The 17,504-nt window shown below is 41.8% G+C and overlaps 1 protein-coding gene across 2 annotated transcripts in view; it reads right to left on the bottom strand.

Annotated features, from left to right (window-relative positions):
- URB1 (URB1 ribosome biogenesis homolog) overlaps nucleotides 1–8,815 on the bottom strand; it is a 56,503-nt gene extending 47,688 nt beyond the window's left edge. The window contains exons 1-6 of one of the 2 annotated variants that reach the window (XM_065650835.1): nucleotides 8,646–8,815; nucleotides 8,267–8,406; nucleotides 6,478–6,629; nucleotides 4,894–5,026; nucleotides 2,671–2,767; nucleotides 1,150–1,235 (exon numbers count right to left, since the gene is read on the bottom strand). In XM_065650835.1, the coding sequence (XP_065506907.1) occupies nucleotides 1,150–1,235; nucleotides 2,671–2,767; nucleotides 4,894–5,026; nucleotides 6,478–6,629; nucleotides 8,267–8,406; nucleotides 8,646–8,799 (762 nt within the window). In that variant the 5' untranslated portion in view covers nucleotides 8,800–8,815. Of the gene's footprint in view, nucleotides 1–1,149; nucleotides 1,236–2,670; nucleotides 2,768–4,893; nucleotides 5,027–6,477; nucleotides 6,630–8,266; nucleotides 8,407–8,645 lie in introns of those variants that run through there. The other variant, XM_065650844.1, reaches the window with a different exon arrangement.
- Between the last annotated feature and the right edge of the window lie 8,689 nt (nucleotides 8,816–17,504).

Below are 17,504 nucleotides of genomic sequence, written 5' to 3'. Positions count from 1 at the left end.
TAAAAAATCATAGATACTGGAACTAGAAGCATTTTAAAAATTTTTTATATAAATAAATCTCTGGTGCAGTTACTGTACCCACAGCAGTAATAAGCTGGTGCATCACAGTGAAAGAGGCACTGCCATGCTCAGAACCTAAGGGACAACAGAGCACAGGAAAGGCAGTCAAGACTAAAGCAACTCTCACACCTTTCAGCAATTCCTGCTTTCAAGTTTTCTGTCTCAACTGTGCTATATCACAAGGTTATTTCTGTCTGCTATGAAAGAATCAGAAAAAACAACTTCAAAGAGGAGCAGACTTACCTCTCCAATGGTACTTTCAGATACCAGGTGGAAGGTACCCTTTCTTTTTCACAAAAACTTCTCTGATTTTGGCAAGACAATTTTATGATAAGACTTCCCTTTTCCTCTGCCCCACCAAGAAGTAACTTTGACCGAATTTATCTCCTGCAGCAGAAACTTTTCCATCCTAGCAGTAAGCAAGTCCAAAGACCAGCTAACCAGAACCACAGGATGTGGCCCCAACAGAGCCTTGCCAAGGCTGGTTGGGGAACGGTACTGCACACCCTTCAGCTGCAACCAGACAGCTCCTAGAAACCCATTTTGTGTCACAGTCTCCATACTAAAAACACACACAATCCTTTTTCTCCTGCAAAGAATACTGCATGTCATTACCTAGTTCAGAGCTAATAAACTTAACCAAATCTAGCTGACCTCCCCCTTTCAGCATGAGACACATTAATTGAAGGACCAATCTTACTGCCACTGGAAGCACCAAAAAGACTCCAGTTCTTTTGACCTTCAGGCTTGGCACTGATGCAATCACAACCAGTGAAACAATCGGAATGTGCTGGACACCACATGCTAAAGATGAGCTGAAATTAGCATCCAAGTACAAGCTATGCAATGACTTCCTTTAAAGGAGGGCATTGGAAAAGCGTAACAAGCTTCTCTCCTGAAACAGTAATACAGCCAAGCTATCAACCTTGAACGAACATTAGCAGTAATGGACACACTGAAAAACTTGCAGCACCACAGTGTCAACATCTTAAAGAACGATACATTTTATGAGAAATTACTGCAAAATTGTTTCCAGTAGCAAATAAAACAAAAAACAAGAGACAATGCAGTTTCAAGAGCATATCATACCTTAGTTTTCAGTGTGGAAAGAAGAAGATTGACAGTGGAAACCTTGTCTTCCTTTATTTCAGAGCGAAGAATATCTGGAATGAAATCTAAGAAGACATTTCAAATGTTAAATGAAAACGTGAAAGCTATTTTCATACTAAAATGCTCCAGGGAATTCATACCCATTTCTCTTCAATGTCATATTATTTACCATGCTGTTATATTTAAGGATGAACCACAAGGCTGCAGTCAGAGTTCAGGAGGATAATGTGTCTGTAGTTAAAGTGATGAACAAGTAATGCTGGCAAACCTACCTTCATTGTAACTAGCTAATTTGTCAACTTGGTTATTAACACTTATTGCAACAGCATCTGTCAACTTCAAATGTATTTTGGGCCCCAGAGTGCTGTGCACTATTGAAACTTGAGTAAATACCTATCCTTTCTATTGAAGGACTCACAATTGTTTCACTGAGTGGTTCTCAGATGTTTGGAGGTTACATCTTCAACCACATGCCTCATCTTTTGGCTCACCTGTGCATCCCAAAGTTAGAAAACTTCAGTTCACAGAGAACTTCAGTATCTCACAGGGGAATGCAAGCCAGCTGTGCTGACTCGATCTAGGTGTGCACTGCCATTCCCTGTTCTGAAAGACCTAAACAACTGCAAGCAATTAAAGGAAATCAGCAGCCCCAGGGCAGCATGAACAACAGAAGTAGATCATTATGGCTGGTTCTCACTCCTTCATCATAGAAGAAATTAAATGCTGCCAGCTAATTACTTCTATTTTTTTAGAGCATTTCTAGATCCTTTCTGAATTCTTTCATAGCTTTACCAAGAGTCATAATTCACAACTTAAGGAACATCAACAATAGATTGCAAACCACTGAAGTCAACAGAAGTGTTACATTATCTTCAGCCCATAAGGGATCAAATGCTAATCAAGTGTCTGTTAGATTCAACTTCCTGGATCCTGTTTGACTCCCTCCCAAAGAGACATGGGTGTAACACACTCCTGGACTGCAGTCCCATGGGATGCCTCCATAAAGGATGCAAAGGACATTATACTGGTCTCCCAAATTGTTGATAAAAATCAGTCTAATGCAGTACGCAACAGTTGTCCTGCATGAGGATAGAAAGGATACTAAGGTATGCACAGTCTTTAACACTTTAAAAAATACTTTTCATGCAACATATCCACTATTACTGTGTTATGAGCAAGGCTGAAGGCCATGAAGTTTTTTTTCTGCTTATTGAATCTATGGCCTCAAAGTTATATTACCTGTGTCACCATCTGTGTCACCAAGGGCTTCCTATTTTTGCAGAGTTTTAGAAGACAGCAAACATTATTCTCAAGCAGAAGAGGCACTCATTAGAATACTGAAGAAGCTTAAAGCTTTTCAGGGACTAAGATTAAAAATATGTATTTTGTATCTTAGTACAGTTTAAGTGCTTCATATTTTGAATTAGCTCATATTTATTATCACCTATAAAAGACTCCGCCAAAAAAACCAAACAAACAACACAAGCAATTGTGCTGTACCTTTTAGTTCCAGCACCTGTGTCAAGATTGCATTGTCACCAGTAATTAAAAACGAGAGAGCAAACTGAATATAGGCCATACGGACATCAGGTCTCCCCTAAAAAAAACAAAAGGCACTGTGAGCATACAGATTGTACACAACCACAAAATTAATACTGCAACAATTGATTATCATTGTAAGTACTACAAAAAGGTAAATTAAACAACTTCTATAAACGTGTTGCATGTAGCCATACACATTTTTCTATACAATACATCCACAGTATATTAATCTGAAAAACTTCTTGCATTAAGCAGACCACAGTCTGTTAGTTAACATCAAAAAGGCAGGTGTCCTAATTCACCTATTTTTGAATTCTCAACATATGAGACAGGCTGTAAATAAAAAAGAAAACATTAACAGTAGTTTTAGGCCAAACCCTTGTACAGACATCACTGAACATCCTCACTTCCGCACCACTTGGTACACTGGTGAATTCACAAAAACACTCAAGAATGGCAACGACAGCGCTGCTGCAACTCCTTACTACACAGGCTTCCAGAGCAGTGCCAGTCTTGGGGACTCCTGTCTCTTGTTGCCATTTTTGAGCTGCAGTGCATTATGCACATCCCTCAGCTATCACAGCTGCTCATGCAGCTACTCAGGTCATGCAACTAAGACTGCCAAAAAAAAAAAAACAAACCAACTCTTAAAAAAGGGGCTAGTATGTTATAAAACTACAAATTCAGGCACAGTGGAAGTAATGAAAGTTTTTCCTAGAAAAGGATCACAGGATATGAACATGATTTCTAACCTTTTGAAACTTATTGTGCAAAATTAAGCTATGTGTAGAAATGCCTGAAAGAAAATACTGGCTAGGCTAAACTTAAGAGAGAAGTGACTCATGAAAGGGTTGAAAGAAGAAATAAAGAGAAAGAAATGAGATTTTGCTGTAAGCTTTGGGCCTGATATTTTTGCGTTAAAAATTCATCTCTGATATCCAGTTTTGACACAATAATTTCACTGAAAGCTGAACAAGAGTATGATCTTCAATCTGTTTCTAGAAACCTTTTTTCTTGTACCTTACTTGCAGATCTAATAAGCTTATGGTCAAATGACTACCTGCATCCAAACATTTTAATTTAAGGAGTGGAGGTACTCTTCAACCTCTGCAGTAAGGTCAAAAACATGAAATCTGACATTCCCTAAATGGTTTATATATAAAGCAATCAAGTAGAGGGCAAAAAACCAAACACACACCTTTCTTCCCTAAACCACCTTTTACAGTCCCATTTTTGACCACGGGTGGCACAAACCCAACACAAATGTACACTTTTTTCTGCAAGTCATCTTTAAAAACTAGAAACAATCTATCAGCATTTAAAAGAATATTGGCTTCATTATGCACTTCTATTTGGAATGAAATATAAATATTCTTGTTCTGAGACACTAGTTCAAGTCAGCTCTGATTATTTTTAGCAAATGGAGAGGAAACAAGAAATAAAGTTCCTTTTGGAAAAAGAAGAGTGACTTTTTCTACTCACTCAAGGATTTCCACGAAGAGATTGTTTAAATCTCCTGGTTATATTTTCAAATGCAATTACTCTGACTGCACTACTACTGGGCAAAGAACTCTCTCCATTTCTACAACTGCAGAACCTCAATTTATTTCAGTGGGACCAAACGCATTTGAAAAAAAAAATGAGCTCTTCCCAAACACACCACTGAATAGTTTTCAGGAGTTTAAGATTCCTTTCACTCCATTTTAGACATTAAAAGGGTAGCCCACAAAAACTTCACATTTATATTTCATCACAGCTTATTAGAACCAGACAAGGCACTTTGATGTTCTGCAGTAAATTCTACAAGGCAATGTAAAAACAAGGTTATCCTGAGGAGCTCTGCACCCTGACAAGATGAGAAAGACCAGCACGGGATGGAAAACAAAGCAGCACCTCAAGGGTGTAGGCCAGCTCTCCCACTACTGCAAATACTCAGAAACATCCCCTGGGGATTTCTTATATAAGTGGATGGGAAGCTCTTACCCTATAGATCAGTTCTGCTGGCAATTAAAAACAATCAAGAAGCATTTCAGCCTGACATAGGACAAGAAGGAAGAGGCAAGCTCTTGTAGACAAAAAAAAAAAAAAAAAAAAAAAAGTAAAGAGACTCTGACAACAGCTTAGAAGAAAACTGATGGCACCATGGTGCAGCATTGCATGGCACACAGCAGCTTAATTTACCTTCTTACATCTTTTTTTCAATAATCCAGGCAGAAGCTTATTATTGAAATCAAAATGGCTATACACATCCCTTGCTGTATCTGGTCCCTGAGCCACCATTGCTGACAACAGGGTAAGGCACACACGGCTCATCCTAAAACAAAAGGCAGAGGAAAACCTGCAGGTTATTTCCAGGATGACAGTTACACAAACAACCAAATCAACAGATCAAAATTCAAAGAAATACCTTTTTCCTGTAAAAGAAATTATCCCATTCCAGCTCCAACACCCACCCAAGCCTTTGGGAGCTTCAGGCATGAAGCAGTTCTGAGTCAGTCCCAACACAAGCAATCAAGATAGCTGCTAGGAAAGCATCCCCGGTCACGCAAAGCTCTTGCTGCACTTGAAGGGAGCTTTAGCTGAATAAGTAACCAACCATTTTAATGACCATCACAATACAGATTTAAGCCAAACACACATTATTCCGCTGTTCACAAAGGACTAAGATTTTCTTTGTGAACAGCCTATTTCTACAAGCTTATGTCTTGCACAGAGCCCCCAATCATGCAAATGTTTCTCCACTTTACTGCCACAAGCAGGTCCATAGGAGTTCCAGCTGGTGCTAAAGTTAAGGGGACACACAGCACAGGCCAAACTAAGACTGATTTTTTGTGTGTTTTAGCTGAATGACAGAGGTTTTCTTCAGTTGAAGCATGCGGCATGACCCTGTCATAAACTAAATCCCAAGATCTACACTCAGTTTTGACTCTTGCTTACTGACCACTGGAAAAATTTGTCTGAGAAAACAGAATGGAAGTTAAAACAACAAAAAACATTATTTTAGGCAGTGATAATGGCAACTGGGAAGGAGGGGAGAGGGAAGAAGGGAAAAGGGAATGACTATTTATAATCTTCCCAAAAATTACGCTGTAATGAGAGGCTGGATATTCACTTTATAAAGTAGGATAAAAGGAAGAAATGGCCAAAATTTAAGAACTCCTAAATTCATGGGAGTTTGCCATTTATTTCAACAGGAACATGACAGGGCCATTGGCTACGAGCCTGCAGACCTCCATAATCTGAACAGCCACTACCATTATGGGGTTTGGAATCTGTCAATCATGTTTCATTCATGGACAATCTGTAAGAAAGCCGTATGATTAAAGCAGAGATCCCATCTAGAAATACCACCATAATAAAATCCCTTTGCACACCAAAGAGGTAGCACAGAAAAAGCAGAGCATATACCATCAGAAATCTGCAGCCTCCTCTATGCAGGTTCTAGAAGGATTTCTCCAAAAGCTGTAATGAAGTGCAGATCTTGCATAGTTTCAAAACTGACTTTACAATATACCTATCCACTCATCTTTGGAATTCTATGTACAGTTGAAAAGTTTGTTGCAGTAAGATCAACTGAGTGATGCTGGAAACACGGTTGTGTCCATGAACTGAAAAGCACAAAATTCTGGCCTGTCCAAAGACTGAAAGACAAGCTATGCAGTCTCTATTTTTTCCTCTCACACACGTGCAAGACCCAGACGGCCCCTCAGGATCAATTCAGAGCAACTGACAGAGATTCTCTGCAACAGTACAAAGAAAACTTACCTGTGATTTTCAGAATATAAAGCAGCATAGACCAGTCTCATGTAGGAATGAATCAACTTTTTGACTATGTTCATTCCCACAACAGAAAAATGGGAGAGGTCACTGGCTGTCCTCAGTAAAATGGCCTCTAATGCTTGAAAGATTAATATCATCTGTAAGACATAGAAATATGTTAATATCTGCCGATATCAGGTACGGCTTGAAATTATTAGTGGAGCAAACAGTAACAAACACCATTAAAAAAAGAGTAACCCCATCACAAGAGGAAAGCTTCCATATATGAAGTCAAAGTTAACTTCTGAATTCTCTTCCAAATTAACACTTCCTTTTCTAACGGATTAGTTCTGAGAGTGTGAATTTTCAAGGAAGCCCCTAAACAGATACTATATGAAAGACCAGAGAACCACAGGAGGCCAGTCAACTCCTCATTTTTTTTTTTCAATTGCTAAACTCATGAAATTCAGTAGTATGACTGGACAAGTTCCGCTGGAAGCCCAAGACAACATGTTGACTAAAGGCCTGGACAAATACACTGAATGTAAAAAAGGGCTCCTCTTCACATGCGAGTTGAGACCTACATGCATGACTCGTCTGCATATGCACAACAGCTTGTAGGGGTGCAAACACAGACTGCAGCACAATTCTCAGCGCAGGCTGACGGATCTTGAAGGCCCTTTTCAAGCTGGAGGCAAAGGCTAACAAACCAATGCTTTATGACACAACTGCTAGTAAGTGCACAATGAAACACACCGAAGAAAACCCTCTGAGCTGCTCCAGTCTTGCAATTAACTCCTAGATGAGTGCAGAGTCCACACAGCACTGGGACTGTATTCATTAAAACTATTAGTCTCTATAAGTAAAAGGATCTTGAAGAAAGCACGTCACTGAACATGACACAGGTTGTCATAACACAGACAAAAATGATCATTTAACGCAAAGACTGACAAGCGGAAGTTGAAAACAACACCGTCCAATTTTATGCTATAAGCAGATTTAAGCTAATAATGGCACAGTATTCACAGTGAAAAGCATTTTTAAATTCTTTAGTTCATTCATCATATTCTGATGAGGAAAAATTGTGTCCAGCTTGGATAAGAAAAGTGAAGTTGACTTTACCAGTGGCTTCCTAGAAATACAGATGTATCAGGGAGATGTCTAGTTATCGAAAACAATTACTTCCACTGGACTATTTTTTTGTTTGCCTAACTGCATCTGTTGACCTCCTTACTTTTTAAATGGCCTTCTGATAACATTTAAAGAACCTTTAACGGCTCGATTTTGGCAGGACTTCCGGTTGTGTCTATCATTAAATCCAGAAACATCCTTGCACTGAAAAGGACATTATCTCCCACTTGATCAGTGCTTCTGCCACTGCGACTTCCAGAAAAACAAAAAAACAAAAACCAACCAAACAAAACAAACAAAAAACCCAAAACCAAAAAAACAACCAAACAAACAAACACAAACAACACACACAGCAAAACCCATACCAAATTATCAGTTATTTATGCTGCAAAGCATTTCTTCAGCGGTTCCTCTCCCAGCCTGGATGCATGTTGCCAGTCATTAAACTACAGGGTGTTTCAAAAAGATGGACCCAACGTGTTACAATTACACAAAAATTTACGAACGGTGTAATGAGTTATCAAGTTTCAGTAACCTTTTTATAAATGCTCTATGTTCCCTCCACCAGCTGTACGGGCTGTCAGAGTTCCGTGGTTGTGGAGATACAGGGACTCCAAACTGGGTGAATCTTTTTGAAACGCCCTGTATAACACGACCGACTTACCTCACTTTCAGGCTTCCTTTCCCCGTCCAGAAGTTTGAAGATCTCGGCACACTCCATGGAAATTTTTACGTATCCCTCCACGACATCATACACCTCAGGCGACGGCAGCGTCTTCGCAACGGAGACGAAGGTCTCTAGACCTGCGAGGCCGGAGTGTCACCCGAGAGCCATCGCCTCACGATGGGCCCGGGGCCCAGAGGAGCAGCACGTAGCAATGGGACAGCAACGGCCGCCGTCATCATCATCATCATCATCATCAATAATCATCATCATCAATCATCATCCCCACGCCGTCCCCGGGCTCCCCGGGGAGCCGCTCCAGCCCCCGCCGCGCCGGCGGAGCACGCCTTTACCTCACCGCACCCCCCAGGCCCCTCACCCTTCCCGGCGGTGGTGGGGTCCCGCAGCAGCGCCTTGAAGCGGGCGCCGTTGAACTCCTCCTCCTCTTCCTTCTTCTCCTTCTCCTCCTCACGGCAGGCTCGCTTGGCCGCCGGCGGGCCGGCCGCGGGCACGCCGCGCCGCTTCCCCGCCATGCCGCTGCCCCCGCCCCTCCGAGGCCGCCCCGGAAGCGCCGCGCCCCGGCAGGAAGCAGCGGCGGCTGCGGCCTCCGCCCCGCGGCCGGGCCGGGCCGGGCCGCGCCGGGGCCGTGCGGTGCGTGTCCCGCTGTGAGGAGCCGAGGGCCGGCCGCAGCGCAAAGCTCCCCCGCCGAATCGCTTATTTTATATTTTATTTTATCTTTACTGTCATTAGTGGCGTTTTGTTACTTTATTAAAGTGTTTTTAGCTCAGTCCGCAAGTTTCTTCCTTTGCTTTCGATTCTCTCCCCTGCTTAGGAGCAGGGAGAGGTGGGGAGTGAACGAGCGGCTGTCATGGGTTTGATTGCTCGCTGTGGTTAAACCATGGCAGAGGTTTTGCTCAACCGAAGAGCTCCTAGGTGTGCTGTGGGATCTGGAGTCACTGCTGGGAATGAGTTGCAGATATTTCAAGGCACAGGCCAGCATGGGATCTGGCAAAGCAATTCCTGTCAAGAAAGTCAAAGGTATTTTAAACTACTCAGAAAAAGCACCACTGAGCAAAACAGGCAGGTAAATGCACACATCTGCCCCAAAGGAACAAAGAAAATGAATGAGAGTTCAAAACCTCTATGCTGCTCCTTCCTTCTCAAGCAGTTTTGAACCCCAAGAACTTTCTCTACTATCATGCAACTGCAAAGGAGCATTGCACAGCAAGTTTTAGTTTCAAGGCGTTCTGCAGAAATAGCTAATATCCTCCTGCCCCTCCCAACATGATTGGCAGGTGATGCTGTCTGTATTCCTCAGGTGGGCATAGAGGATTGTAAAAGGTGATTGCCTGCACGAACTGGAGAAGAAATCCAGACTTCTAAAGTTTCTCCGCTGCGAGTTCGGCCGGTGGTCTGCGCTGTGCAGGGGGCGGCATTTACAGCCCCTGCCCATCCCGGGCCCGTCTCTCTCTGTGAGATTTCCCAGCACTGCTGCTCCTCCTGCCTCTGCCCCAGCTGCCTTGCGGCTCGTACAGAGCCCCCTCCCCAGCAGCGCTGCCCCACAGCCCCTCCGGCCTCCCCTTCGGAGCTTTCCTGGAGGAAAATGCCCCGGCAGAAAACGTCCCGGCTCCGGCATCCTGCTCCACTGGCATGGGCCTGGTTTTGTGCCTGTAAAACTTGGCCGCTCGTTTCTAGTGACGGCCCTGTCCCTGTCACATGTTTCAATTGACATTTCGTTGCCCAAAACTGCCCTGTGCCTACAGTTATTGCATGTCAGACAGCCGCCTTTCCAGTGGGGCATTTGGTCCCCCGGGCGAAACGCAAAGGTGCTTTGTACGTGCGTGTACATAAAGCATAAACTACACTTTGTGTTGTAGAACCACAGAATGGTTGAGGTTGGAAGGGACCTCTGGAGATCATCTAATCCAACCCACCTGCTAAAGCAGGTTCACCCAGAGCAGATCACACAGGAATGTGTCCAGGTGGGTTTTGAATGTCTCCAGAGAAGGAGACTCCACAACCTCTCTGGGCAGCCTGTTCCAGTGCTCTGGCACCCTCAAAGGAGAGAAGTTTCTCCTCATATTCAGATGGAACCTCCTGTGCTCCAGTCTGTGCCCGTTGCCCCTCATCCTATCATTGGGCACCACTGGAAGGAGTCTGGTCCCATCTTCTTGACACCCACCCTTGAGGTATTTATAAACATTGATGAGATCCCCTCTCAGCCTTCTCTTCTCCAGGCTGAACAGACCCAGCTCTCTCAGTCTCTCCTCATAGGAAAGGTGCTCCAGGCCCCTAATCATCTTTGTAGCCTGCAGCTGGACTCCCTCCAGTAATTGCTTGTCCTTCTTAAACTGGAAAGCCCAGAATCATCTAGTCCAACTCACCTGCTGAAGTAGGTTCACCTAGAGTAGATTGCACAGGAGTGTGAGTATGCATTTGGTTGTCAGTGCAATCAGTGCCCAAGTTGACAAAAAGCGTTAATAACAGTTATAATGCTTTTTCTTTCCTGCCACTTCTCTCTTGGGATGCATTGATCACCTCATTTGAAGTGCATCCATGTGGTCCTGACTGGTACTTCTGAGAGGTGAAAGCTTCGGGTGTAGGAAGACTTCAAAAGCAGATCTCCAGCACCCTGCAACAGTCTCTCATCCATCGGTGCTCCCAAAGCCAAGCAGGTTTTTGTCTCCACTGGCATCACAGTTTCACAGTCCCATGCAGTCCCGAACCAAGGAGACACAGATTTTGGAGTGAAAGGGGAAAGCATGGAGTAGCAGAGAGAGGAGATAAGTTCTTGAGATACTAGGGGAAAAGTAAAATGGCTGATGTTTGCAAAAGCAATAGTCATAAACTGATTTCCAGTTAACAGGCTATGTTTCCATTACATTTTCAAATCTGTCCAGTTAAAACACCTTATACAAACACTAAAAATTACAAACAAATAATGAGATACCATACAAGGGTACAGGTTGCCTGTCAGCCTGTGAAACACATTACTCAAGGTGGCCAAATATTTTGTTCTCTAGACTTAAACTGAAACCAGAGGTTTTGCTTTCAGCAAGAATTATTCCAGGAGAAGCAGAGTGATAAGGAGGAATGGAAAAAGTCTTGTTCTGATAACTGATATGAAATGCCAACAGTTGAAACAGTAGCAGAAGATAAAGGAGATTGTTATGTCAGTAAGAGAAAATGAAAATCAAGTTAGAGATCTATCAAAAATGGATTCTTATTTCTATTTACAAGTAATAAATAAAAGCGGTATTAATGTTTTTCCCAACATTTAAATTTTAAAGCTGGTTTTTTAACAAAATCCTGTTTAAAAAAGTGATCCAGAAGTGGGCAACATTAACAGCCGTTCTAGGATTTAGGATGGACAAATGCTTTAATGTTGATGGAACATGCTATGATGTTTTGAGAATAGATGGTGAAATAAAATAAATGAAGATAAAGTTAGAATGCAGAAAAGAGTAAAATAAAAGGAGTACCTGAGACATAAAGGAAATAGAAAATATGAATTGCTAGATACTAGGTCCAAGGGCTTTTTTAAAGTAACTTAGAAGAACAAGGCTAAAAAGCATCTTAATGCTGCTAGTTACATCATACTCCAAACTCTACTACTGCTTTATGATATTTTCAGAAATACTTAATTATAACTCAGTAGATTTCAACTATTTTTCTGCTTGTTTTGATAGCAGTTTCATTTGGAATTCACCATAGCATAGCAAATTCTATGCGAAAGCACTGCTCAATTCTCCCATAAAATTCTGTTCAGTTCTTCCATGAAACATTACTCGTGGCTTGTTCTGGATGATGGGAATCCTTCGTTTCAACCTTAAAGTTTTCCAGAAGTTGGGTTGCACATAATATGGAAAGTAAATATCATTCTCAAGAGAGAGTTGGTTTAGTTTTGAGGCGATGAAGATGAAGGCTAGAGCTAGTAGAACTGAAAAAATATTTATGTAGCACAGCTTTTAAAAAGCTTAAAGCACCCATACTGATATCTTCCAGGTAAAAGTCATAGTTACCAGACTTACAAGCCCGATCACTATCATCACACCGTATTTCATAGAACATCTAGTATAAAAATATTACTGCAAAGTGCTATTGAAAATTATTTTAATTTCAACTTTAAATTAAATTACTATCTCCTCTTGCTGCCTGAGTAGTTGTCATAGGCTTTAACAGGCATGGTGAGGAGGACTGTTAATTTCACTTCAAGCCAGATTGTTTCCTTGTTCTTGCCATAGTGTACTTTGAAGCCTGTGTCCTTTTCTTTCTCTGTTATATCTATGACAGTTTTTCTCCCCCAAGTCTGTCTTTTGGCCAGCTCCATTCATGAAGGCACAATCGAAGAATGAGAGATCAAGCTTAAAGTTCATCTGCTCTGTTGTGCCTACATGTTTAACAGATGTAAGCAGTGAATGAGTCAAGAATTAACCTCTAAGATGCCCAGTTTTCAGTAAATTGAAAGATGATGAAAGATGATGAACACATAATCATTTCCAATATACACATTACCCCTTTGGCATTTGCTAGTCTGAAAAATAATTCTCAGTCCTTCTCATGAAGTTTAGCTCTTGCCCTCCTTCAAAAAACAGTTCCAGAAACAAAAGTAATCAAGCCAAGTGACCCTTTCCTGCATCAGCCATCATCTGACCTCTGAAGCCTTTGCTGGCTTGAACCATATCTAGAGTAACAAGTTCCAGCCCTGCAGTCCTGCCTAATTTGTCTCCCAAACTTGACCGTTATCCCTAGCTCGCGGATCCTCACTCATGCAATCCTGAAGACAAAATCTGTTTTGGCAGATTAGGCCAGTCCTTACCCAATACCTTCATCAAGGTCTGTTTTCTGGTTTCAGCCACTAACTCTCCTGTCTTCCTCACCCAGGCCCTATCTCTGGCCTTTAGCTGCAGCTCAGCAACACTGGCTACACCAGCCCTCAAGCTTAAGTCTGTTGATATGAACTTGTATCATTCCTAACCATGCCCCGGTGACCCTTGCTAAGCTCAGCCTGATCTCCTGGCCTGCAACCTCACACTACAGTTGAGCGACTATCCTTATGAGTAGGGCTGCTCACAGACCTGTACCTAAACTGAGCTATACATCTGATTCGAATCCCAGCTCAGACTTGACCTTTAAAACCACTGATGTTTGGTTTAGCGGAGCCCCTGGCAGTTACAGTACCACTGCACCACTACTGCTCTTAGTGGTGGTACCACTTGATGGCCGTATATGATCTGTGATCTGCTCCACACTAACTTTGGGCCACAGCATGTAGGAAATGCAGTAGTTTCTGATAATGAATTTTTCATTTGATGTTTAAATTAATTATAGAAAGCATTCAGAGGGGCTGAATTGAATCAAAAATCACATCTTTGTTCTCAGAGTTCTTTCATGGTTTACAGAATAGAAAAGTTTCCTTCAGCTTTTTCCAAAATTTCAAGTTCCTGTGTGACATACAGCTGTTCATCAGATCTTTCCACTTTCCAGCCTTTGACACCTGAGACATGGGATCACAGAGGGAGAGAGGGCAGATGCTGCCAAGAGACGGACTAAGAGTCAGGACCACTTCTTCAACACAGCCTCACAAGAAGGGAATATTCCCAACACAGCCCAACACTATTACTTCTTCCTCGTCACATGTCCTGTGCCCCATACTCCCACCACCCTCACTCTGGGCAGCCCAATGCCAGCTCACACACTTGGAGAAATGGACATTGCAAAGCCTGAATTCCAGAAATTTAGAAACAAGAGGTCTGGGTGATGCACAGGAATGGTAATTGGACTCAGGAACTGAGTGGGTGGGCTGGGCTGAGGCAAGAACTCCAGTGAAACTGCCCTGCAATGCTGATGCCTCTCTGATGTAAGTAGTTCAGCAATTTCGTAAAACCACAGCTTTTTTTGTTCTCCATCATGAAAAATAAAATCACTCCTCCTCCTCCAGCCTCTTAGTTATTTCAGCTGGAGCAGCACTTCTCTGAATAGCTCAAGGAGTGCATTTAAAAACCTGACTAATGACAGTTTATCTTCCCTACCATTACACCAGAACCTTGTCAATATCAAAGGACCTAACTCGCCTGTGGCGTCAGCAGTATTAACATGCATTAGCACCAGGGTTTTGAGCCAGAGCGTGGTATGAGTCGGGAATCAGGCTGCTTGCCCACACGCTGAAGATGGGTGGAAAGATTAGAAAAGAAGGGAAGAGGACAGAAGAGCAGGAAGGTCAGTGAGCAGGCTGGGAAGAGCTAAAGGAGGTATGAACTGAAAGCAGCTATGGGTATTTGCTTGCGATAAACTGAATGAACCCTTAAATTCAACATACAGACCCTTTGGCACTATGGGATAGTTACATCCAGAGGCAGAAAAATAGTATCTTCCATGCATACTGAAATCCTTCCTACCTTCTATTACAGAATAATCTTCAATAATCATCAAGCTTGAGTTAGTTTAACATAGTCATTAAACACCTCTTCAGAATTTACCATGGAACCCTTATGGCCCGGAGAGGAAAAGCAAGCATTTAGAAATAATGCAGTATTAGTTTCAAATGTTGTTATTTGCTCCTAATTTTGGGGTGCTCAGGTTAAATTAGTGTGAGGCTGGATCTCAAAACTGTTCACTTTCATTGATCAGATATTGATACAGGCTACTCTTTTTTCTGGAACTACTGGGTTTGCATGCCTAACCTGAGAGACCTTGAGGACTGATTTTCCAAGGCTTTTGGAAAACCCACCACTTTCGCAGTGCTTTGACATTGATTCTGTGGCTTTAAAAGCTGCTGTCTTGAATTTCGAATACACAAAATCATTAGACATTTTGGAAAATCTTATCCTAAATACCTACGTAAGGAGAAACAGTGACAACCAGCCAAAAGGCAGGCTCATAAACCCATAGTAAGTCACTTTCACAAGTAAACAGGCTGATTTCCAAGACTGTGGTCCACCCAGAAGCTCTGTCCTAATGTCCTTCCTAAACTGAGAGGTAAGACACACAGTCTTTTCTAGTCTGTCTTGGAAGATTCATGACAGAAGTGACTATGGATGACTTACATGTTTTAAGAGGGCAAGAATAACAAAGCCAGGACCTTTTTTCTTGGTGCATTTGTTCTTCCTCCACCTTAGGTCTTTTTTTCTTCTTGTTTTCAGCACTAAGCTCTGTAAAATGGGGCATGCCTCTGTCGCAAAGGGAGTAATTTAGGGTTCTTCTTGCTGCAGAACAATGTTTAGATTTCTTAAATCCACTGTGTGCATCCACCACAGGCTCTTACTTCGTGTCTATACAAGTGCCCAGGTGTACTGCTAGAAGAAATAATCTGTGTACAGGAGAGGTGCCAGTAAGACTGGCAGCATTCAGGAGGGTGAGGAGCGGTGACCTTTCTGCTGTGTGTGGAGAGGATGCTGGAATGAGATTTCATTCAGATGGAATGAAACACAAGGAGATTGGTTTCACAAACTTCATGTGTTACATCTTACTTCTTTTTTGTGAAGTGGTCAGGGTCTCTATGGCATTATGATTAGTTCAGCCAAGAGCTGACTATGCAGGAAGCAGCTTATGACCACAAAACTCAAAACTTGTAAGCTAATTTTGCTTTCTCTGAAGTGAGTCAAAAAATGGCAGAAAATAGGAAATATTTCCCCTCCTTCTAAACCTGCTGGGTGAAGTATTGTGCTCTGTATTCATTCAAACTTCTGCTGAGATGTCTGAGACTGTTTCCTAACTACTGCTTGCAGAATTGGTCCTCTCAAGTTCAAATTCTTGCACACTTGAAGATCTTGTTAGAACTTAAAATCTGTAGCACTCCGTGAGAACTTACAGCATCCAAATCACGTTTAGAATTGAAAAAAGACAAAAGAGGCTTCTCTACCACTATTTTCATTCTTGTATCCATAGAAATAGAGGTTGAATCAGGAAAAATGTGCTATGTTATTTTAAATAACCACCATATAGTGATTACTGTAAAGCATGTGCTTTGTTTTAACAGGTCTGACACTCATTTCCATAGAAACAGAGGGAGGATAGCAGCGTGCTTGTTTGAACTGTCATGTAGATTTCATCTGTGTCACAATGCAGGAATATAAAGCATTTTAAAATGTGGGAAAAGCCTGGGGTTTTCTACTTAGATTTTTTTTTACCCTCGAAAGCCAAAGAGAACATTAGTGAACTTCTTGGAAACTTTATTCTGGGAGAAAAAAATGAAAATGACGTATAAATTTATGGGAGAGAAAAGAGGAAGAAAAAGCAGTAGGAGGTATAGTGGGTAGATGTGTATATATATGTATGTGAAAAAGTATTTCTGAGATTGTATATTTCTGATAATTTTTGTTAGGGTGCCATAGATCTTGTGATTTTTTTTTTACTAATAGAAAATTTTAAGCCATCTAACTCAACTGTCTTCTATTATTTTACATTGTTTGTTCATTTCCTAACTGACAGCACCAATTTTGTTAGAATTTCCATACGCTAAGCCATGATATGAGTTTCAAATTGGCAGTTTGGCTAAAGTTCAGAGAAAAATGAATAATATGGAGAAAAAAGAAATGAAGAGCTCAGATTTTGGCTTTGCTCCTGAAAAGCTTCCATGCCACAACACAGTTCCTGCATTTTTGACACTGTGAAATGATTTCTTTTGTCCCCAAGTTGAAAAGAAACTGTTTGAAGCAGACATGCTATCTAGCCTGCATTCGAACTTACAGGCTTTCGTTTTTTCTTTGGGGAAAAAATGAATCTCACTCCTGTTACTTATAAGGAAAGGCCAAAGCTGAGAGATTCTGGAATTTTACATGCTGAACGTGTCCGGATTAGTTAAATTGTCTTCCAACAACTGAACATTGCCAGCTTGTAGAAGCTGCTTTCCAGGCTATGGCAAAGAAACACATTCTGTGCATCAGGATAAATAATACTTTCTCTCTTCCTACCTTTGTGGTTTACAGTGCTGAGAATGGCAGGGATTACCAAAAACTACAGATTTTAGGTTAATGTTGAATAGCAAAGTAGGCCCCATCCAGGGAAAAAAAAAAAAAAAACAAAACCAAACAACCTGGCAGTGCCATTTTACTGAAAACATGTTTTCAATTCCTGTTGGCTGCAATGTCCAGAAGTTGCACTCCTCCATAGGGAGGCTTCCCTAAAAGGCAGATATCTATACATAGGAGCACCCAGCTGCCTCTTGTGTTGTTATTCAACCCTCACTGCTTCACCTCCCTGGAGGTTACCTACATCATTTTGAACCTCTCCAAGTTTA

This window comes from Caloenas nicobarica, chromosome 1 (assembly GCF_036013445.1).
Source record: "Caloenas nicobarica isolate bCalNic1 chromosome 1, bCalNic1.hap1, whole genome shotgun sequence".
Taxonomy (NCBI): domain Eukaryota; kingdom Metazoa; phylum Chordata; class Aves; order Columbiformes; family Columbidae; genus Caloenas; species Caloenas nicobarica.
The sequence above is the reverse complement of the archived record's forward strand: the minus strand, read 5'-3'. Positions and strand labels throughout refer to the sequence as shown.